This window comes from Candoia aspera, chromosome 17, assembly GCF_035149785.1.
Source record: "Candoia aspera isolate rCanAsp1 chromosome 17, rCanAsp1.hap2, whole genome shotgun sequence".
Lineage (NCBI taxonomy): Eukaryota > Metazoa > Chordata > Lepidosauria > Squamata > Boidae > Candoia > Candoia aspera.
Window position 1 is genome coordinate 2301953 of NC_086169.1, and position 23557 is coordinate 2325509.

The 23557-nt window shown below is 54.3% G+C and overlaps 1 protein-coding gene across 2 annotated transcripts; it reads left to right on the forward strand.

Annotated features, from left to right (window-relative positions):
• Window positions 1–1828: 1828 nt before the first annotated feature.
• Window positions 1829–23083, forward strand: DENND4B (DENN domain containing 4B). Of its 2 annotated transcripts, XM_063316618.1 has the most exons (28): window positions 1829–1958; window positions 2544–2854; window positions 2998–3250; window positions 3575–3644; window positions 4419–4588; window positions 5185–5426; window positions 5787–5853; window positions 6462–6520; window positions 6606–6750; window positions 8188–8363; window positions 9113–9213; window positions 9779–9994; window positions 10382–10527; window positions 11679–11818; window positions 12969–13092; window positions 13643–13849; window positions 14746–14874; window positions 15611–15770; window positions 16583–16747; window positions 16853–17289; window positions 17373–17477; window positions 17575–17753; window positions 18772–18961; window positions 19413–19658; window positions 19955–20060; window positions 21038–21203; window positions 21448–21512; window positions 21878–23083. In XM_063316618.1, the coding sequence occupies exons 2-28, from the start codon at window positions 2556–2558 to the stop codon at window positions 22021–22023; spliced, it is 4509 nt and encodes a 1502-aa protein (XP_063172688.1). In that variant the 5' UTR covers window positions 1829–1958; window positions 2544–2555; the 3' UTR covers window positions 22024–23083. The 2 variants fall into 2 exon arrangements, with proteins under 2 accessions (XP_063172688.1, XP_063172689.1); XM_063316619.1 differs by lacking the exons at window positions 1829–1958; window positions 16583–16747 and having other exon boundaries at window positions 2481–2854.
• Window positions 23084–23557: the final 474 nt, after the last annotated feature.

Sequence of the window (23557 nt, forward strand, 5' to 3'; positions counted from 1 at the left end):
AGCTGCTTTTCTGGCCTCGGGAGGACGGGGATGCCAAGTGGCCCCTCTGCTAAATCTCCTGCTGATAGAACCGCACTCCCCTGGCACACCCGAGTGTGCTTTTTGCTGAATCTGCTCCCCGCCTGTGCAAAAGCTGGACGGAAGGGTGTTGCGTGCGGCAGCCGGCTTGTTTTTCCTGGCGTGGGACGGGGAAATATAAACCAAGCCAGGGAAGTGCTCCAGGTTGGAGTGTTTTTTTAACGTGTTGAACGGGGAGGCTGGGGAAGTGCGTGGCCAGCCGGCCTGCCTCGCAGGGGGAGCGTGCACATCGGCCCTAAGCTGGGATGGAAGTAGAATTGAGTGTGTTCTGGGCGTGTGGCTTGTGATGCCCAGCTGGACGGTGGCCGCCTTCAGCCAGAAGCTTATAAACCAAGATGTTTGTGGCAGGCTGTGCTTGGAGAGCGATCAGTGCCAACCCCGGGTTAGCTGGCAATTCTGGGTTTGGGGGTCAGGACTAAGGGGCGGGCTGGGCTCTCCACTGGCTTGGGCAGAAAAGAGCAATCTTGAGCATCGGTGGGTTTTATTCAAAGTCCGTCTCTGCCGCCTTTGTCGAAAACAACCCCAGATGTGTGGCTTGCGAAAACCCTGTCTGCAGGGTGTTTCCCCCGTGTAGCGGAAGAGCATTGCAGGAAGCTGACATTGGCATGAGCCGACGGTACAACCCAGACTAAGCCTTTTTCCTGGACGTGCTGGTTGTCTACATGCAGGGATATGCCAGTAAGACAACCCCGCCCTGTGGGGGACAAGAAGCCTTGGGAGAGTGAGAAATGCAGTTTCAGCAGCCTTTCACCCTGGAATTTCCTCTCCTCCTGCCCCCAGCGCATCCCAGGAGACGCTCTTCGGGATTTTTATCGTGGTGATTGTCGTTTTGCAAGTCGGCCCTTGCCAACTCCGCACAGGGGCTTTTTGCAAAAAAAAATCCGAGGCGACTGGGCAGAAGAAATTGGTCGCCCAAAGCCGTCGGGAGAGTGCAGATTCCTGCCTCCCTGAACACAGTTTGCAGGCGGGAGTTCAAAGGGTGGAGCCGGTAGCCAAAGCCCCCTCCCCGTTGGGGAACCATCTTTTGCAGAAGTGCCCCTAAAATGGCTCAGCTGCGATCCGAGATGGCCGGTCAGTTGGGGACAGGGCAGGAAGCAGGACGGCTGGTGTTCCTGTTTCTACAACCAGGTGCTGGTGGAGGTGTGAATTGCCTGTGTGCCAGGCCCAAAATAGCTGATCATGCTTTGGCACTGGCAGTGGGGGGGGGGGAACTACCAGGGGGCTGCACTTGAAGGCCTGGGAGAAGGAAAAACTCAATACTTGCTGCGCATTGCCCATTTTTCTCCAGCCAGTGAGACACAGCCGGTTAGGAGGGGGAGGTGTCCGTATGGAAACTGGCTCTCCGCAAGTAGAAAAGTAGCACATCAAGGTGGAAAGTGCCGTTCCCCATTTGCTGACGCCAGATTTTCGATCGGCCAGGGACATTTCTGCTGCCCGCCTGCTTAAAGGACGCGGTTCGTTTTTCTTCTTCTCGGTTTTTGGGTGGTATCCTGCCAGTAGAAACCCAGCTCTTGTTTCGCCAAGGAGGGGGGGTGCACTCTTCTGAGCATGTACGAAGTCCATCCTGGCCGTGGCTTCTGTGCCTTGAACTAAAGGCCCTTCAGAGAATGTGACTTTTACTCTGAATAAATCTTGGGGAATTTTTTTTTTTTTTAGCCCTGTCAAGAAATGAGAAGCTGGGCACTTCCTCTTCTGGCTTCCCAGCTTTCTGCATTCGCTGCAAAAATACCCACGCCCCAATGCTTCCCTGTTCTGCTCCGGAGACCCACCGATCATTTGCAGGGAGAGGTTGGGGCCCCGTTCGCCAGGGGCACCTGGGTAATCGTGCCCTGCCCTGCTTTGGAGACATTGGGGTTGGCATCGGCATTTCAGCCGGGCAGGTGGGCATCCAGAGGGAGGAGGCGCTTAAACACCGGTCAGCCGGCACAGCGTTGCACCCAGGAGGAAGAGGCATCAGCACGGGGCACCAAACGGCAGCGCCCAGCGAGGCTGAGGGCATTGGACTCCAAGTCCCATTGCTCTTGAGCCTGGCTGTGGGCGTTGCGATGGGATCTGGACTCTAGCGCTGTTGGTAGGTCACCCTTGGGGGGGTGGGAGTGATGGTCAAGAGCAAGAAAAGGCTGGCTGTGAACGCATTCGGAGAGAGATGGAAATTCTCTCTCTCTTTTCCCTTTTCTAAAAAATACTCTTTAAACTTCTTTTTAACTCTTTCTGGGGTGTTTAGTTGGAAACGTGCCAACCCTGGGCAGCTGTCGTTCAAATTAGACTTGATCGAGGCAGAAGGTTTGGGGGCGAGCAAGGAGGAGGAGGGACGGGGGTCTCGCCCCCTCTCCCATGGCAACCGTCCCCCAACGTTCCGCGCGGATCTTCCACCGTTGGCCGGGCCCGCCAGGACAGACGGCCGGCCGGCCTGCTGGGGACTCCTGGCTCCTGGCATCACGCCTCTCTTCCCTCCCCTGCCCCAGATGCCGTGAGCCATGGCAGAGGAGTGGGCCCCACAGCTGGTGGACTACTTTGTGGTGGCCGGCTTGGTGGACACGTCCAAGCCGCTGGAGGATGAGGCCCAGGCGCCCCGGCCGGCCCGGCCGAGCGAGCCCATCGTGGACGTGGCCGTCATCGTCCGCTCGCAGGGCGAAGAGGTGCCCCACGGCTTCACCTGCATTGACCGCACCACCTCGGGGCACCCCGTGGAGCTCAACGCCAGCCTGCTCAACAACCCCCAGATGTTCATCTGCTACCGGCGGGGGCGGGATAAGCCCTCCATCGTGGAGCTTGGGTAGGTCGCGGAGGGGAGAGGATTCAGCGGGGGAGATCAGTCCCAGGATTCCCTGGGCCCTCTCCCAGGATTCCCCCTGGAGAGAGACTCCCCCACCCCGTGCCCCAGCGGGTGACCTCGCTGGGCTTCCTGTTCCCCTGCAGGGTGCATTATGGCGGGAAGGATCAGCCCAAACCGGGCTACAAGATCATCGACACGACGCCCTACAGCCACTCGGCCAACCTGGCCTCGGGAGCGCCCGGGCACCAGCACACCTTCCTGACGTACCGGCGGGCCAGCGAGGGCCAGGCGTACAGCGCCCTGGGGATCACGGACATCTGCCTTATCATGCCGAGCAAAGGGGAGAGCACGCCCCACACCTTCTGCCGCGTGGACCGGAACCTCAACGCCGGCATGGTGAGTTGGAGACGGGCAAGGAGAAACCGTCTGTCCGGGCACTTCGGATTGCGGCTCCCGACAGGTCCTCCCAGCGTGGCCCGCGGGTCATGGATTCTGGAAGGGGCGGTCTGAAGCCCCTGGAGAGGACCAGAGGCCGGTCTTGGAAATGCTTCAGCGTGGGGACAGCCCCACAGCCCTTTTTGAAGAGCGGGGAGTCCGTGCCTGGCTCTGCACCTGGTACCAGCGCTAGACGAGATGGACAGACGGCCTGGCCTCCAGGACGTGTGCCCGCTACTTCTCCGTTGGACAGACGCCTCTCCTTACCCTCTTCTCTCCCCGCAGTGGGGCCCGGCCCTCTATATCTGTTACAAGATGGCTCTGGCCAAAGGCAACACCCTGGTGTATGAAGCAGGTGAGCATTTGCGCGGCAGGAGCGGGCGGCTTCATTACAGGCATCTGGGTCTTCGCCGGTCCCAGTCTTCAAGGGCAGGCCCGCAAAGGTGGGGCTCCAGTAGTCAAACCCGGAGTCAACCGAAGTGCAGAGAGGAGGGCGGTTCTTCCGCCAAGGGAGAGACAGGCAAGGGGAACTAAACTTTCGCCTCCTCGCCATGCATTGTTGCTTGCTTTTATTTTAAAAAAGATAGGTAAGCAAGCATAAAAATGGAATCAGAATAAGGAATCAAGGACTTAAAAACATCCTGCCCGTTACAGGTTTCCAGTATATCGCTAGTTGCTTACGAATAACTGAATATATCCTGTGCTCTAAGAGACTGGAAATTGCCACCTTTATTAAGCGTTAGATAAACACAGATCTCAAGAACTGTGATATACTCCAGCACTTTTCAACCTTGGCAACTTTAAGAATTGTGGACTTCAACTCCCAGAATTCCCCAGCCAGCATGGCTGGCTGGGAATTTCTGGGAGTTGAAGTCCACCCAAGCTGGCTGGGGATTTCTGGGAGTTGAAGTCCACCCAAGCTGGCTGGGGATTTCTGGGAGTTGAAGTCCACCCAAGCTGGCTGGGGATTTCTGGGAGTTGAAGTCCACCCAAGCTGGCTGGGGAATTCTGGGAGTTGAAGTCCTCCCATCTTAAAGTTGCCGGTTTGAAAACACTGATTTCCACAGTCTGAAGTCTCTATCCTATAAAATTGCTTGTTTTCAGCCAAAATGGTTTTCTCGCCCTTCAGGTCTGCTCAGCCGCTACCCGGAGGAAGACAACGAAGTCTTCCCGCTGCCCGAGTCAGTCCCCGTTTTCTGCCTGCCCATGGGGGCCACCATCGAGAGCTGGCCGGCCGACACCAAGTACCAGCTGCCCGTTTTCTCCACCTTTGTGTTGACGGGCGCTTTAGGGGACAAGGTAAACGCGAGTGCAGAAGAAAGGGACGTCCCTCGGACCGGGCCAGACGGGGCCACCAAGCACGGAAACCGTGTTTGGGGACCCAGCCTGGGCTTCTCAGAGCTGGAAGACGGTTCTCCCGTTTTCCAGGAGGGGGCAAAACCCGTATTTCCTTTGGGGCATGATTGGGCCCGTCACATCCACAACCTCAGCATTGGCATCGTAGAAACCAATGCTAAGGATTTACCCCGAAGCATCTCTGAACATCCTTTGACACGTGAAACATCAAGAGCCCCCAATTTACCAAAGACTCCCCCCTGGTCGCCTGGATCCTCTTCATGCTCGCCCGAGGGGACCAGCTGTTTCACCACTTGACAGGATGGTGCAAAATGTGTGCGCGTTTTTGGGTATTTTTGGCACAGGCGTTGGGCCCTTGATACCCCGTCCTCGGCACCTGTCGTTCAGAAACCAAGGTTAAGCATTGGCACCGAAGCATCCCCGAATACTTTTTGCCACCTTAAAAGGAAAGACCCCCCAACCTGCTCGCCTGCGTCCTCTTGGGGCGTGCCCGAGGTGACTTGCTGCTGGCATGACCCGGGACCCCTCTCCTCCCGCAGGTTTACGGGGCTGCCATTCAGTTCTATGAGCACTTTCCCCGGGAGCGTCTCACCGACCGGCAGTCCGTGTCGCTCAACCTGCTGACCGTGGTTGACCGGCGCCCCATCACCAGCAAGTCGGTGCAGACCCGCAAGAGCATCTGCGTCCTGTCCCACTGGCCGTTTTTTGACGTCTTCCGCAAATTCCTCACTTTCCTCTATCGCTACAGCATCTCGGGACCCCACGTGTTGCCCCTCGAGGCGTAAGTGGCGGGGGGAGGCCGGAGCGGCGGTCCCGGGAAGCCCACGGGGTAGAGCGCCTGAAGGAACTGGCCCTTTTCTGTGGTTTATGCACCCGCTGGCGTTCTCAGGTAGACTGCCTGTGGCTGTGGAGGCTCCATTCCAGGCCGCTCAGCAGAGCCAAAGGCTTCCCCGGTCCAGATGCCGCCAGCTTCACCCAGTGGCCCCACCATTGTCCCTGGGATGCCCACAAGTTATGTCTATCATCCCATTCACGGCCACCAGCTGAGATTGCTGGCATTTGCGGGGGCAGCTTATTATTTTCAGCCGCCCCTTCCTTCCCTTCCCTTCCCTTCTGGTGACATCTACGTTCTTTTTCCTAGGCACGTTTCTCATTTCATGCACAACGTCCCCTTCCCGTCTCCGCAGAGGCCTCGGATCTTGGTTCAGGTGAGCGGAAGCCCGGGACCCCGATCCGTAGGTGGCATGTGGGAGTTGGCATGTGTCAACCGAACCCCAAGTGGATTTTTGGAAACCGCAAGATCCCCCTGCTCTGTCCGTGCTCGGTTTTAAGGGGGAGGAAGGGGACCTGCCTATCTTTTGCTGGCATCTAAGGGACCATTTCTGGAGGCTAATGACGATGATGGTTGGTCGCGCAGTCAGCCCGATGTTGGCATTTTTGTCCACCTGTCGAGTCCTTCCCAAGGACCTGGGACAGGCAGGTGTTGTGGTTTAGTAACATTAAAGGTATTGTCGCAGGATGGAAGCTGCTCTAAGTAAAGCTGCCTTTTGCAGTTGACTGATGGTGGCGTTGTTGTTGTTGTTATTATTATTATTATTATTATTATTTTGCTTTGTTTTTAATTTACCCCACCCGGGCCCGTCCACTGCATCCCTCCAAAGCTCAAGATCTTTCCCGTTCGCTGCAAAGAAGCCAGGCTGCCTCATTCGGCACATTTTGCCCGGGTGCAGATTGGGGCGCAGAGAGGGACGCCGTCTTCCCCGTGTGCCGCAGATCGGCTCCTCCGCCTTCATCCCCCCTCTTTCTCGCCCCCCAGATGTCGCCCTACGATAACTTGCTGCTGTGCCAACCTGTGTCGTCGCCGCTACCCCTCAGGTAGGGACGGGACGGGGCCGCCAAATGTGCAGTCTCGCCCCGCTTCTGCCGGCAGAGAATTGACAGTTTTCTCCTTGGTTGGCAGCGGGGCCAGCTTTCTCACCCTGCTGCAGACGCTGGGGCCCGAGCACATTGTGGCCCTGCTGGTGGCTGTGCTGACCGAACAGAAGCTCCTGATCCATTCGCTGCGGCCGGACGTCTTGACCAGCATTGGAGAAGCCCTTGTTTCGGTGAGTCGCCGTGAACGCGCCAGTCTCGGGGAGGGAAGGAGAGGGGGGCTGGACACCTCAAGATTGCCAAAAAAGGGGGGGGTCTCTGCAGCATTCCTTGGCTGAGAGCCGCATCTTCCCAAATTGTAAAGACCAAGCTTTGGCCCCAATCGCGGAGCCTTGATGCGTTGCTTATCGGCGGAGATTTTATTTATTTACTTACTTTTACGTCCCGCCTTTGTTACTTTTACCAATAACTCGACGATGGATGGACAATTGGGGTGAAATGGAGTCTCCCTCCACTGAAGCTTTGTTTAAAATTTTATATACACACATTTATTATTATTATTATTATATTTGTATCCCACGTTTTTAAAAAATATTTGGTCAACTCAAAGTGGAGAACATACCTATGTACATGTGTGTGGGTACGCTTGCATATAATAGAATTCTACTATTTTTCTATATGGTATATAATTTTCTACACTTACAGTTTTATAAGTGTATTTTTATATACAGTTATAAATATCTGTATATTTATATACATATATATAAATGTATATTGATATACTTATATGTACCTGTGCGTGTTTATAAATATATTTATAATTTGTAGGTCTCTGTGCGTCTTTGTATATTTATCTGCGCGTCTATATATATACACACACACCAACATACATGAGAAACCTTGCATTTATTTTTTTTCCTGTTCCTTCTTTTTCTTTCTTTCCCCTCTTCCCCTTCTTTTCTTTGTTGGTTGCTTGTCTTGGTTCTGTTTCACGAAAGAGAGGCCTTCAGACATAGATATTAAAGAGTTAAATTCCAAAGATGGTCCTTGAGCCAGGAAAGGTACAGAAAAAAGCATCCAGAACGATCAGGGTTCAGCAGGCCCAAGCACTGGAGGGTCCCTGAAGTTAAGAAATGGGCCACAGGAGCAGCGCTGGGTGATATTATGGTCTGTAGAAGGGGATGGCCATGCAGATTTCAGATTGCTTTAAACCAGTGTTTCTCAATGTTAGCAACTTTAAGATGCGTGGGCTTCAAGTCCCAGAATTCCCCAGCTAGCATTCTGGGAGTTGAAGCCCACGCATCTTAAAGTTGCTAACATTGAGCAACAGTGCTACACAATGCATTATTTTGGGGGCATCCTCTGTGATCCGGCATGGACCCCTCCATTGGCTTTGACAGCTCACGGAAAGCCAAAGATCTGTTTATGGTGGAGAGCAAATTTTGTAAGTTTTTGCAATCAAGATGTAGACCAGAACGGGTTCCCCCAAGATTTCAGGGCCTTCCTCTCCTTAAAAGTCCTGTTTTAGGAAATGGAGACACTTCGGGCCTCTGAGACCTTTTCTGGGAATTAAACTCCAGGTTCATCCAGGGTTGAGGACCTGTCCTTTCTCCTTGGATGGGTTCTTAGCCCTTCAGCCCACCCCCAAAATCCTTCTGTTTGTCCCCCAGATGATCTTCCCCCTACACTGGCAATGCCCATACATCCCGCTCTGTCCGCTGACCCTGGCCGACGTGCTGTGTGCCCCGGTGCCCTTCATCGTGGGCATCCACTCCAGTTACTTCGACATCTACGACCCTCCGCATGACGTCATCTGCGTTGACCTTGACACGAACACCATCTTCCAGTGAGTCTCCTCATCCTGCAATCTTGGGATAAAATGACCCCCGCCCAGCATGCCAACAGGAGGTCCCAATGCCACCAGTTCAGAAGGTGCAAGACTGACCCAGGATTTGGGGCAGACTTCTCCTGTCCCGGCCTGAAAATCTCGGGGATTGAATCAGGCGGAAGCTTGGCCGCTGAACTATTTAAAGAAAAGGCTAGGAGGCATCGTTCTTTTTGTACGAGGCTCCAAGTTAAGGCAATGCAGGTAGTCCTCACTTAACGACCACAATTGGGACTGTCGCTAAGCAAGGCAGTTGTTAAGTGAGTCACGCCCGATTTTACGACCTTTTGCCACGGTCGTTAAGCGAATCACCACAGCCGATAAGTGAATCACGTGGCTGTTAAGCAAATCCAGCTTCCCCCACTGACTTTGCTTATCGGAAGTCGCAGATGGTAGTCAAGTTGTTTCCTTTCAGTCCCATCTCACGCTAAAGAAAATCAAGCTGGGGCTGTCTTGAGTTTCCTTCTCACCCTCCCTTCTATCTTGGGACACGCCATTTTTTTCGACAAGTCCCAAAGTCCGCCCGATGTTCTTAGACACCTCTTGTTGATTAGATTCTCTTCTTCCGCTTGATTTGATTCCCTACCCAGCGGGCAGGGACGGGTCTCAGGATAAGCGACCTGGCGAGCCGGGCGTGAGGGAGGGGCCAGCGTCCTCGGGGACCCCAGCAGGAGGCACTAATCGTAGGGACAGCTTTGCTGTGTGCACAGGTGCGAGGAACGGAAGCTGTTGTCGTCGCGCGCTCTGCCCCGGAAGCCGTGTAAAGTGTTGCTGGCGTCGTTAAACTCCCTGTACCACCAGCTGGACGAGAGTGAGTCCCGGCCTTGGCACGGGGGAGGCAAAGGCGTGGAAGCCGATGGGAGAAGGGGGGCAGAGGGGACAACTCAACTGCAGAGTCACGACGAAATTTCGCAGGGTTCGAGGAATGCTCGGGGTGCAAAGATCCACAGTTCAGACTTTAGGGTTTTGCTGCCTGGGGGATTCTGGGACTTGAAGTCCACACATCTTAAAGTTGCCGAGGTGGAGAAACACCGCTCTAAATTCAAGTATTCGGGAAGAGACGGGGGCAGAGAGCCGAGAGAGGCCGGTTCCTCGTGCCCCCCGGATCCCCCTTTTTCCCACCCTCTGGCCCCCTGACCAAGAGAGCTGAATCCCCAAAGCACCACTTCCAGTTCGTTTGAACCCGGTGCCATTTCAAAATTAGTCCCCCCCAGATGTCCAACTCCACCCTCTTCGATGCAGCCCGCCCCACTGCAAAACGTCAAGCTGGCCCTGAAGGTCACCCACCTCTGGGTTTGAGGGGCAACCTTCACGACTGGTGAAGGCAGTTTTTGGCGTGGCCTTCCCCGGCCGACGGTTCGGACCTTCCTCCACAGTGTACAACCGGCCGGTGGAAGAAGCCTCTCTGGAGTTTCTCCTGACCGATTACGACGTCATCTACGGGCGCCGGAAGCAGCTGGAGCTGGACATCCGAGGGGCATTTCTCCGATTCATGGCTTGTCTGCTGAAAGGCTATCGTGGCTACCTCCGGCCCATCACCCAGGCGCCGTCCGAGAAGACCCGCGATTCCAGCAGCCTGTTCTTCCTGCAGGGTAGGGCCAGCTGTGTCTCCCCGTGTTGGGGACGAGACGGAGGTTGGGGCGGCAGGGGCAGAACCAGGAAAGGGCGAGGAGATTCCTTCTGTTGGAACCCCGGCTGGCCTCTGCTGTTCCCGTGGGAACCTGGGATTGATCGGCTCACTTTGTGCACGCAGAAACCGGCGATTTACCTGTTTCAAAGCAAGCATCTTCCTTGTCCTGATGGGGAGAGAAGTTTGGCCCTCCCGTCAGCCTAGGAAGGAGCGCTTGCGCTCATTTTCCTCCTCCCTCCCCACTCACTTTCCTTTATTGTTGCTCCCTGTGAGCTTGGGGCCACAATAATTACAAGAACCACAGTGAAACTAAATCCTCTCTCGCTGGCTCCCTCGCCGTCCCTTACAGGCTTCCTGAAGTCCCGCGATCGAGCCTACCACAAATTCTACGGGCAGCTTTTACGCACGCAGCTCTTCACGCAGTTCATCGAGGAATGCTCTTTTGTCAGCGACCGGCATGCTTGCTTGGAGTTTTTTGATTCCTGTGTTGACAAGGTAGCGGGAAGGGCGCCTCAATTTACCTTCGGTGGGGTTTTATTTTAATTACTCTCTCTAGCCTCCATAATGTATCGGGTGAGAAAATTTAATTTAATTATTTAATTTAATTTAATTTTTAATTTAATTTAATTTAATTTAATTTAATTTAATTTAATTTAATTTAATTTAATTTAATTTAATTTTTAATTTAATTTAATTTAATTTAATTTATTCTTAGCCAAGCAACAAACAGGATCAAAAGTGAGAGCCAAAACAGTAAAAATTGGATTTAAAGGAGTTCTAAATCGAGGGACGCGGTGGCGCTGCGGGTTAAACCGCTGAGCTGTCGATCGGAAGGTCGGCGGTTCGAAACCGCGCGGCGGGGTGAGCTCCCGTTGCTCGTCCCAGCTCCTGCTCACCAAGCAGTTCGAAAACATGCAAATGTGAGTAGATTAATTGGTACCGCTTCGGCGGGAAGGTAACGGCGTTCCGTGAGTCATGCTGGCCACATGACCCGGAAGTGTCCTATGGACAACGCCGGCTCCAAGGCTTTGAAACGGAGATGAGCACCGCCCCCTAGAGTCGGACACGACTGGACTTTACGTCAAGGGAAACCTTTACCTTTACCTAAATCGAGGCAGAACCGCAGCAGAAGAGGGACCACACACACAACACACACAACACAGACACAGACACGTATATACAGGGTACGCTAAACGTCAGGCCCCATAGTCCAATCACAATGTCTTATTGATATTCCTGTTTCCAGAGAAGAGGTTAGTGTACCTAGGAAGGTTGTGTGTCGAACCATTAAGGAAGATTTTCGAAGGAAACGGCAACCAATTGGAACATTTAATGGAATTTATGCAATGCTTTTGTCTGCGGGGCCTGACTTTTGGGTGCACCCTCTAGATATATATATAGAGAGAGAGAAAGATGAAGCCCAAAACCAAAATTATTCTCTTGCTGCCCTAAAGAGTTGAAGCTTAGTTGCAGGGGCCAATAAACGACCCCTGCAGATGCCATTAATTAGAAATTAAATTTTCACAGGGTTTTCTGCTTTGGAGAAGCCCTCCAACAGGGCGGCTCGCTCAGAATGTTTTTCAACACGGGCTTGGGACGGGTGCTTAAATTTCAATCCCTCTTCCCCGTTTTGCACGGGGTTCCAGGTGCAGGTGGACTTGGAGAAACCAGAGGAGGTCCCCTTGATTGAACTGGACGACACGCAGGGCAGTGAACACACAGTCTTCATCATGCCCCCCGAAGAGCCCACCGGACCCAACGGCTTGGAACTGCCACCCCGTTACCAGTGAGTGTCCCAGCCTGACGCCCTTCAAGCGGGAATATAACATCGCATCTTCCTATCTTAGCCTCTTTCAAGGGAACCGGGTCCAGATTCAGCGGCCGGGAAAGCCGCCCCGTGTGCCTCGGCCTCAGATGTAACCGCTTCCCAGAAACTCACAAAGAAACCCCGAAAGAATTGCATTCCCAAAGCCACACCGTTCCAGAGGTTGTGATCCTGTTCACAAACAAAGATACATGCCCAAGAGGGTGTGTGTCCAACTCGTTGGCGGCTTCTCTGAACCTAGTTCTTTTCCGAGCCGGATTCTCGGAGTTTTCTTTAGCGAGATTTATTGAGAAGGAAAAGATGGCGCTACCAGAATTCCAGTAACAGAGCCAATTCCCATTTAGACCCAATACATCTCCAGGAACATTAGGAGATAGACTTTTTGATTCTCTTTCTACCCTGCTTCTTCTTCCCTGCAAATGCAAACACTTTTCTCCCCCGAAGTATGTAAATTACAGGAGGGAAGAGGATCCATGGGTGACATTTTTTTGTTTTATTTTCATTTGGCTTTCGTGGGTAAGTCCTTTTTTTTTTAAAAAAGAATTTTATTAAGTTTCGAGCAAAGATAAAAACTATAGAAAAACAAAACACTACAAAGAAAAAAAAAAGAAAAAACAAAAAAATGTGGAAACACAAGAGAAAATTTTTTGAAATTACAAAAAGAGGCGACTTCCGACTTTTAACAGCAAGGATACACAACAACTTCCCATAATCAGTCCCTTACTCTATATTAAACCAAAATCACATTATTTCTATAAATCGTTCCATTGGCCCCTTATAAAAATCGCGAAACACCTTTGCTCCCTCCCTTCTATTAAAAGAAAAAAAATATATAAGTATATATAAACCTCCTAATCAACTCCCCCTCAAAAGATAACATTTATTTAATTGTTTCCTTCCTTCGGCTTTCGTGGGTCTCGTGACTCACCCAGAGCCGCAACGCTCAAGCTGGGCTCCCTTGTGAATTCTTTAAGGAAATAAAAGTGCCAACAAAGGCAAGATGGCTGTTGCTCTTAAACACCTTTCAGATGAAAAATAATCTCCCTGCATCGCTCCTGCGACCCAGAACGAGAAATTCAGCTTCGGATCTCCGGTTATCTCTCCCGCCTAGATACGACGGCTTCCCGATGCTCCAGACCAAGCTGTTTCAGCGGCCCCAGGACCAGCTCATGCCCTCGCTCTGCCAAGCCCGAAGCAGCGCGCCCAGCAGCCCCGCCCCTCGCCGGACCCAGCAGGTAAGCGGTACCCAGGATCAGCGGTGAGAGTTCAGAGCATCCCTCTTTAGGAGTCGGCGAATCAGCGTTGCTGCGCGGCTGGCCAGATGCCTCCTTGTGTTTCCAGCTTCTTTTAGGCATCTCATCCCTTGGCACGGTGCCCGTCTTCTCCAGTGGGAGGGCAAACGGGGTTTCTCCCAGCACGAGGGATCCGTCTGGATGATCTCGCGGATGGCCACAGGCGACGTTCCATTAAAATGGGCTTGCATCTTTGGGCCCAAAGGTTTTTAGCGTTTGCCCTAGGATCAGGTCAGGTAGCCTTGCTTTTAGAAAATTAAAAGGAAAAGATTCTTCGCCATTTTCTCGGCAGCAGCGGGAAGCGCTTTGCGGTAGCCTTCCTCCGCTAAGTCTCTCTCGGCTTCGCAGTCCCGCCTCCCATCCTGGCACTGCCTGGTGGTCCCCCATCCACAAATGAGTCAGTCCTAGCCCTCCTGGGCTGTTCCAGGCCCTGCCAAGGCCAGCATAGCGAAGAGAAGGAAAAGCACCGAAACGAAATCGCCATCCTTTTCAGGAAATAAAGGTCGCTCAGAAAGTGGCGCAGAAGTATTCCTCGGTGCCGGATATGTGGGCCAAGTGCCTGCTGGGCCACTGCTACGCTCTGTGGTTCATCACGCTGCCCGCGTACGTGCGCGTGGCGACGTCGAAGGTGCAGGCCCTGCAGATTGCGTACGAGGTGCTCAAGCAGATGGAGACCAAAGAGGTGGTCGTGCCGGATGAGGTGGGGCTCCATTCCGTTCTTCCAAGCTTTTCTCAGCCTTGAGGACTGGTAACTTGGGCGTTCTGAAATCCCCCCACAGGGCAAGCCGTGTCGGACCAGCAGGGAGGGAGGTTGGTTATGTATTTAGGGATGCGTTTTTGTTTAAGCTTGTGGTGGATCATCTCCCTTCTATCAAGCGCCGACCCTCTGATGTAGTGGCGGGCAGACCCCAGCCCCTAATGTTGGGGTGGGGCCTGTAGCCCTCCAGATTTTGTAGAACTACAGTTCCCAGCAGCCATGCCCACACTGTTCTAACTACAGGTAGTCCTCACTTAGCAACCATTCGTTTAGTGATGGTTCAGACTTACAACAGTGGTGGAAAAAAGCAATTTACAACCAGTCCTCACGCTTACAACCACCGCAGCATCCCCACGGTCACGTGATCACGATTTGGGTGCTTGGCAACCAGTTCACATTTATGACCGTCGCAGTGTCCCGTGGTCACGCGTTTGCCATTTTCAACCTTCCAGGCCGGCTTCTGGCAAGCAGAAATGGGGAACCGCATGGTTCGCTTAACAACCGTATGGTTGGCCTAACGGCTGCGGTGATTCACTTAACGACGGCCACCAAAAAGGTCATAAAATCGGATCGGATTCGCTTAGTGACCGCTTCGCTCAGCAGCTGAGATTCCAGTCCTATTGTGGTCGTTAAGCGAGGACTACCTGTATGCATCCTCCCAGCCTGCTCTGGGGGCTCCCTGCTCGTCCTGATAGACCCTTCTTTTGCAGTGGCCCCAAGTGAACCCACAGGCACTAAGCCATGGTTAGGAGTTCCCCCTAGTCCTAGCTGGGGCAGAGGGAAAAGAGAGGCCCTGCATCTCCTTGGCATCCACGCCTCCTCCCCTTTCTCCCTGAAAGGTGTGTTACCGCATCCTGATGCAGCTCTGCGGGCAGTACGGGGAACCAATACTCTCCGTGCAGGTCATGCTGGAAATGAGGCGGGCCGGAATCGTCCCCAACACAATCACCTATGGCTATTATAACAAGGTATTCCCCCCCACCCCCCCTTTGAATTCATCTTCTCCTGGGTTTAGCGTGGTTTTAGCACGTAGCCCTGAAGTGGCCCGGCCAGATGGGAGGAGCAAATACCGTCATCGTCGTCATCGTCCAAAAGATCCAGAAAAGGAGAAAAGGCAGATCGTAAGAATGATAAAGGCCCGAAAGCCCACCCACCCACCCACCCAAAATGGGAAAAGCAAATAATAATAATAATAATATCGAAAAAGCAAATAATAATAATAACCACATTATCCAGAAGATCCAGGAAAAGACAGGAAAAGCAAGCAATGACGGTGGTGGTGGGGATGATATCTGAAGGATCCAGAGAAAGTTGGGAAGAGCAAATAATTAGAATTAGAAAGCCCACCTGATCCCGAAAAAAGAGGGGGCAGGCACCGTCATCGCAATCGCAGGATCCCAAAGGCCAGATGGGAAGAGGAAAATAATCAAAATGTCCCAAACGATAAAAAAAAAAGATGGGAACCCCCACAAAACCAAAAAACATAGATGGCCCCTAGAAGAACGAAAGCAAAATTTAAGGGTCCAGAAGAGCAGGGACCCGGTTTTTTAAAACATCGGGAAGAGGGCAGAAGTGGGTCACCCGCAGCGGTGAATCCTCTGCCGCAGTTGGCAAGGGGGCATCGGTGCCCTGCTGCGAGTTAAGCCCTGCTGGGGCTTAGCCTCCTCTCCCAGGCTTCCCACTCCCACCCCGCTTTCACCGTAGGCCATCTTGGAGTGCAAGTGGCCGTCCAGTAGCCAAGGGGGCCGTCTCCGCTGGGCCAAGCTTCGCAACGTCATCCTGGGGGCCGCCCAGTTCCGACAGCCGCTGCGTCAGCGCCAACGCCAGCAGGAGGCAGAGTCGCAGAGCCTCGGCCCTCCGGCAGGTACTGTTCTGAAAGCGGACGAGACCGGTTTATCCCCACCCGGCGCAAAACGTAACCAGGCTGTGCCCAATCCGCCAGATCCATCCGTATTTTTACGTTGGCAGATGCGGGACAAAGGACGAGAAGGGGCACTGGTTCAAATACGGGGTGGGTTCTGCAGTCCTTTTCATCAAATCCTGTGTGTGTACGGAAGGGATCTGAGAGATCTAGTCCAACCCCCTGCCTAAGGCAGGAATCCCCTCCCACAGCACTGACTCTGGGTTCGCCTAGCCTAGGCTGAGGACCACATCTTTCTCATTGTCAGCGTTTAGTGCAGCGTTTTTCGAACTTGACAACTTTAAGTTGGGTGGACTTTGACTCCCAGAATTCCCCCACCGTCATGCTTTAAGATGCATGGACTCCGGAATTCCCCCGCTAGTATGCTGGGAGTTGAAGTCCACCCATCTTAAAAGTTGTCTCTCCAGTGCGAGGAGATGGGCGGTGACAAATCTGATAAAGAAACAAAATAAAATAAAAGTTGCCGAGTTTGAGGAACGCTGGTTTAGCGTGTTGTCCCAGCTCAGCTGTTAGCTCAAAAGAACACTCGCAGTCTAATACAATGCAAGGACAACAGCGATGGAGAGAAATTGGACACTTGTGTGAGATGATAACCCAGCAATGCGTTTTGGACCAGTGAAGGTCATTCTGGCGGAGACAGGCGAGAAATGATGGTTGATCTTAGCCAGACTGAGTAGTTAACAGCGGCTCAGGGATGCTGACGAGCGCACTGCATCTCTCAAAGGGGGTGGGTTTTCTCTGTTTCCTGCTGGCAGACAACAGAAGGGCCAAGCCCCCCCAAATCCAGCCCCGTGCCAGCCTTCAGCGGCAGGCAACCTGGTCCGGGAGCAGCTTGAGCAAGAATCTGCAACCCGCTTCACTCGCGAAAAGCGGCAGCTTGACTTTTCCGCAGCAGGAAACGCCCACAGGCACCACCCCGGGTGAGCCTGGCTTCCGGGGGAGAGGATCTCGTTCTCCAAGAGGCGAGGAAATTGGGATTAAAAGATAATCTTTTAAGATGCACCCCTCTCCTTTCCTACTCACAGCGGCGAAAATGCTGGGTAGTCCGAAGTCCGCAAGCAGCAATGCGCTACCTACTCTACCTCCCTGGCTGCGTGGCGGACGGGACGGGCCCGGAAGCTCGGAGGACAGCAGCCTGTCGGACATCAGCAGCTTCTTGACGGACGAGAGTGACCGGCTAACTCTGAGCAGCGTGGAGGCCGGACAGCCTGAGGGAACTGCTCCGGGGCCAGGCCAGGTGGCCGAGAACCGCCGCCTGGGGAGCACCCCCCGCCGGAGCCTGACCGCCAAACTTCAGCAGTTCCTCTCCCCCATCAAGCGACCTTCTCTGAGACACGGGGCCGGCGGGGAGGTCTCCCACGGGCGCAGCGGGCCCGAGCACCGAGAACACCCCTCTCGCCAGAGTCCGCTCGAGGGTCACCTGCTGCTTCCCCTGGAACGCCCCCAATCCACGGCCTCAGAGGTGGGTAGGCCCGTGCAGAATCCCATGCGGATCTCCTCTGGCGAGTCCCCTTTCTCGGCATGACCCACTCTTTCCCGCAACAGAGCTCGGCCTCGTTGGGCAGCGAGTACGATCTCTCAGACACGTCCGTGTGCAGTTTCAACCTCCGGAAGTCCAGCGATCGGCTCTCAGAGCCTCCGGCCGTCGAGGTACTTTTCCACCCGGTCCCCCATGTCCCTGCTCGGAGCACACCGTTTCCCCGGCCCCAGCATCTCCCGCGCCGAACACTTGTCCTGCCTTCTTCAGGTGCTGCTCTCCAGCTGCTCGCGGTGCCAGGCGTGCAACTCACTGGTGTACGACGAAGAGGTGATGGCGGGGTGGAGTTCGGACGACTCCAACCTGAATACCACCTGCCCCTTCTGCGGACGCCCCTTTGTGCCCTTCCTCAGCATCGAGATCCAGGATTTCCAAACTGTTTCTTCCAGGTCAGAGCGCCTACCCCCCAGCGTCTCAGTCTTACTCCTGACGGTTCCCCCAGGATCCTTGATCAAAGATCGATACGCTCCTTTGGTCTGGGATGGCTGTCCCCTTCCGGCTTCGGGAGGGCCCCACATGGAGTAGTGAGGGAGAAAGGGGGCACCTGCCTAGCCACCCAGATTTGCTGAATCAGCCCCAGCGATCAATTTGGTGACCGATGTTGCGGCCCAATCGTGTTAAGTAAATGCACCCTGTACTGCGTTCATACAATGCACTTCACTGGATTGGTGAAAGCCTGGTAGTTACATTTGCATTAATCTTGGTTAGGGGTTTTTTTTTTTTTTTGGTGGCTAACACATCATGCAAACATGGGTACGGGGTGTCCCGTGAACCCAGAAAATGGATTAATACACTAACCAAGTTAAGTGCATCATGAGAAGGGAGACATGTGCCTGTGCAATGGTTTTCTACCCTTCTCGTAACTTGGCTCGCTTGTTTGAGCCACCGGCGCCGGAGTAAACGAAACAGAGCTTTGCGAGAGGAAGGCCCAAGCTCAAATCTTGTCTCAGTGGGCACACTATTGAAGAAAAAACCTTGCAGGGCCTACCTGGTTACCAAAACTAAAACCCAGCCCAGAACAAAAATAGGTAGACAATGCTGCAAACAGTTCCTCCTCGCTACCATCTCCTTGACATGCTTGTTTTCTACAAGCAGGGACTTTTTGATATTTCATGCATGGGGGGGCTTCCTCATCAGATTCCTCTTCCCGCCATCTGAAGCGAGCTTAAAAAGCCTTGACTGTCTGATCTAGGAAACAGTTCAAGCACTTCCCTCCCTTTTATCATGCCTGGGCCTTCAAAGCTGCAACTAAACATGGGTTTTTTAAAAGAGAGAGAGAGATTGCAATTCCGCACTGGGAGAGGTTTCGTTTTTAAAGTAATCTTCTAGTCCTCATGATGTCGGAAAAAATTGGGAGATCGGAAGACAGTAAAGAGACCCATCTCGGATCTGTTTGTTCCCTTTCAGTATTGCTGATGCCTCCGACACCGGTTCGGTCTCCTCGGATTGGCCCCGGGACAACGAAGCGCCCGTACCAGGCGGCCAGGGCCCGGTGCTCAGCGATCGGTCCCAGTGCCTCCTCCTGGACGAGGCAGAGCCGGATCTACGTCGGAAATCCAGGAATGGGTCTCTCTGCAACGGCTTCGGCGAATCCACGGTACGGACGTTTGCGTCCATCCTTTCTCACAAACAATGGGTTGGGCTGTGCCAATGCAAACAGAGGCTCCTTTCTGAAGGAAGCGTGGCAAATTTGTCCTAAAGCGCCTCAGACTGCACAAGTAGGTGCCTCTCCTGGCCTCCCTCCTGAGCATTAAGTTTCCAGTCCTCGTGGTCCTCACTTAACGACCCGTGCAGTCCTCATTTAACAACGGCAACCGGGACAGCCAGAACTGCTACTGCTACGTGGCGCGATCACGTCGTGTTTTGACTTACGACTGCATTGCTTAACGATGGGAGTGTCCGGTCCTACTTAGCGTTGTTAAATGAGGACTAACTGTAGAACAGAGCAGAGTGGAATGCAACATGGTCCCCTTCCCAGAGTCTAATCCCATATTCCTGGGGATGGGCTGGGGCTGATGGGGAATTAGGACCCCTCCTTTTTCTCCCAGGTGCCCCAGGGCCCGGCCCCCCATCTGGAACAGCTGGCTTTCGCCTACCTCAGCCCCTTGGTCCTGCGTAAGGAACTGGAGACTCTCCTGGAGAACGAGGGGGCCGCGTTCCTCTCTCAGCCAGAGCTGGTGGACAACCATCCCATCATCTACTGGAACCTGGTGTGGTATTTCCAGCGGCTGGGCCTGTGCAGCGGCCTGCCCCAGCTGCTCCTGGCTTCCAAGCACGTCCAGCCGGGCTCCCAGGTAACCTGTCCGTCCTCCGCCACAACCCTGCCAGGGAGGCGAGGTTGAGGAGGAGCCTGGCACCCCAAAACGCGCCACCAGGGGTATCACAGTGGAAAGAGAGTTGGGATCTAGGTTCGCCTCTGGGCAGCTGGCGCCTGAGAATGGCTCTCCTGCAGGAGGCAGGGGGCTGGACTAGATGACCTTGGAGGATCCCTTCCAACCCCCTTCTCCTGAAGCGGCATCCGAGGAGAAATTCAGGCCGGGATCCAGAGGATTTCGGGTCCTCAGCCCTCCTGCTTCCCTTTCTTCTTCAGGGGCTGGCTCAGGAGGGTCCCCTCGTCAACGTGCGCCTGCTCTGGGATGTGCTGAGCCCCGATGCCGACAGCTTCCCCCCCCTCTACGTTCTTTGGAGGCTGCACGGTGAGTCCAGCCCGCGCTTCGTTGACGCCAAAGCCTTGGGTGGGAGGCACCATCAGGGTCCTGGAATGCCGGGGTTGGGAGGGATCTTTGAGATCATCTAGTCGAGCCCCCTGCCCAGCGCGGCAGTCCCCAAAAGGTTTTTTAAAAATCCAGAGAGCGGCCACCAGGGTCAAGCTTCCGGGCGAGGTGGGCGCAGTTAACCCTGCTGACTCACAAGACCAGATGGGCAGCATCCCAGGAACGCTTCGCTCTGCTCTAATGCGGCTCTCTGACTGGGGGGGGGGGCAGAAGGAGAAGGGGGGTGTTTTCAAAGGGTTGCACACACACACCCTTGTTCCCAAGCCGCCTCCGTTTGGTTCTCCCTGGAGTGTTTTAAGCTGGCCCCAGGGAAATAACGTTCCCGTGGTTGAAACCACAAACTTACAAGGAAAAATGTCTTTATTCCCACCTTCCCAGCCTGAGTTTTTCCTTTGCCGTTAATTTGCTGCCCTCCTCCTCCTCTTCTTTTTCCTCTTCTTCCTTCTCCTCCTCTTTTTCCCCTCCTTCCTTCTCCTCTTCCTCTTCTTTTCCTCCTCCTCTTCCTCCTTCTCTTCTTTTCTTCCTTCTCTTCCTCTTCCTCCTCCTCCTTCACCTTCTTCTCCATATTCTTATTATTAGCTTCTCTCCATTCCCGTTGGGTATCGTGATGACCATTGCCATACGGCCACTTCCAGTGGTGACAATCTTATTCCAGCTCAACTTTGCTATTCTCTGGCCAACCCCCAGGGGGCACCCCCGGGAAGGGAAGGGAGGTGTCACTCGGGACTCGATCGCGCGGCACCGCCGAGGAGCGGTGAACCCACGGGGCTCGGCTCATGGCGCAACAGGCGGCCCTGTTTCTCGTGGGCTCCGGTGCCTTCCTGTCCTCGGCCAGCCACCTGTGGAAGGCAGCACGGCGGGGGGTGGCAGGATTTAATCCCAGCACCTTACTTTCCCAGGCCAGATCCCCACTCGCCTGCAGCACTGGCGCCGGCATAACCATCCGTTCTCGCTGTCCTTCCTGGAAACAGTGATCAACTATATCGGGATGGGCGAGGTCCACAAGGCCATTGTCCTCTTCATCGAAAAGGTGGCGGGCCATGCCGGCCCCGCACTCGTGCAGAGGTATGCTTTATCCTCCTTTTCCCAGGCGGGGACCCCTGGTTTGAAGCAAGCCCCCCCCCAAAAAAAGGACAACGGCAGGGGGGGAAAGCACCTCGTCGAGAGAAATTGGGGGCAGAATCTCCAGCATCCCTTAATTTCCCAAATGCTTGCTTTTGCCAAGCTAGGGAGGGGGAAAAAACAGCTTTCTAGAAAGCATCTTTGCAAATATTTACCACTGCCCTGTTTCCCCCCCCCCCCCCCTCAGGAGCGTTTACCGTGAATTTCTCTTCCTGAAAATTGCCGCACTGGGCAGAGACCGTGTGGACATTGGTAGGAACTTGGAGGGGGAGGGAAAACTGGATCGAAGTGGGGCAGACACATCCCCATACATTGGAGGGGTGGGGGGAGATTGCTACCCCCATGGTAGCATTTGGGATCCAGCCGTTTCAGGCTTTTATCAGGCTGCCTTCCATGAAGACTAGCACCTTGCCTGTGCCTGGTGTGTTTTATAAAAGGGAAAAAAATCCCCCTAGCATCTTCCACCATGAGGACTAGCATCTTGGCCATGCCCGGTGTGTCTTATAAAAGGGGGAAAATGCCGGTAGGATCTCCCGCCTTCTTTCCCGTTGGATCGGCAGAGGCCCCCCAAGGCAAGCCGGATCTCTCCGAAACGTCCCCCCCTTCTCTCTCCACAGCCGACTTCGACAAGAAGTACAAATCGGCCTTTTCGAAGCTGGCGGGCAGCATGGGGAAGGAAGCCCTCAAGCAGCAGAGAGCCCAGCCCCTCACCTCCAAGGCCATCGATTGCCGGAAAAGTTTCGGGGCCAACCTGGAATGCTAGTGGGGCCCCTGTGGCTCCGAGCCCAGCGAACCTCTCCGTCTGCTGCTGCGTAGGAAAATGACGCTGAGGATGAAACTGGAGCTGATACCAAATTGCGGGGGGAGGCTGGGGGCCCCCGCAGGGCTCCGTGGGCTGTCCCCAGCACCCCTGGGTGCTGTGCCCTTTGGGGGGGGCAGAGGGTTCCGGGATGGATGTGGGGGACCCATCCTCTCGGTCGTCTGAGCCACGCTCCGACGTTTCCTTCTTCCGCCGAGGGAAGAAATTGCACGGCTGTTGAAATTGGGAGGAGGGGGGCTCTAGTCTCTGATTCCAGGCCCAGCACTGCACTTCGCACATGCCTAGGAGCCCAGACTCCCCCCCCACCAATTCTCTTCCTCCCCCCAAATCTGGGTCTTCACCCGTGTGTATTTCTGTGCACGGTGTTTGTCGTGGAATGGGGAGGGGTGTTTAAGACCACCCCCATGGAAGACAAGGCCCCTCTGGGCACCCCGCCCTCTCCCCTCTCTTCCACCCGCCCACCCACCCCCGATTCACTGGGGGTTAACTGGGGAGGGCGCTGCCCTCCACCGCCCCTTCTGTCCGACTTCCAGCCAAGTTGGTTTGCTTAGCGTTTGTTCTTTTTTTAAAAAATATTATTTTTACCGTCAGTGTTACGAGGGGAGGGGGGGAGAGATCGAGAAGAAGCTATTTTGTAAATTTATTTATTACAGAGCCCCCCCCCTTCCTGCTGTTCTCCCTGTCCCCCTTTGCAGCACGTGCTTTAACTGTAAGGGCGCCCCGTTGCAGCAAGGTGGGCACGCTGTTCCTCCACTGCACCGTATTTCTGTTTGGAGAAAGGGTCCCGTTCCTGTCTCCCCCCCCCCATGCGACAAACTGTGTTTGCATTGGTGGTGGCAGAGGGGGGAAACCCCCTGCGTTGGTGGTCCATCTCCTCCTTCCTCAGGGCTCAGACCGAGCCATGTGGAACCCATCGCACCCTCTAGGCCACGTTGTGTTACTGTTTGAGTTGGTTTTTCAACGTTCCTCTCGTCCTGTAAATAAAAGATGCTTCTGTATTTTCCTTCCGGGGTCTCTCGCCCGTTTCATGACAGAGGAAGCCCAGATGAGGCCGAGCTTCCGGCGTATCCGTTCCGTCTGATAGAAAGAGCGCCTCTGAGAAACGAGCAGAGGGCCCTCCCGTCTGGGCTGAGGCCCATCGCGGGTTTGTGTCCCAGCCTGCTGGAGCAGAAAGCGGATTTGCAGCAGCTTTGGGCGTAGAAAACAATGCTGGTAGAATCGTGGGGGTCTTGGAGGCCATCTAGTCCAACCCCTGCCCAGGACAGGAGTCTTTATACCATCCCAGGAAGGGGCAGCTGAAGGCAACGATGTTTCCCACCTGGCATCCTCTCTCCGAGGTGGGATGTCCTGTAATTCCACAGCCCTGGCTCTCTCCCAGAAGAGATCTCCCAAGCGACTAGACGGGGCTTTGCGTCTCGCCCAGACCTCGTTCACTTGGGCCACGTGGTCGCATCAAGAACCGGATCCAGCAGGAGCT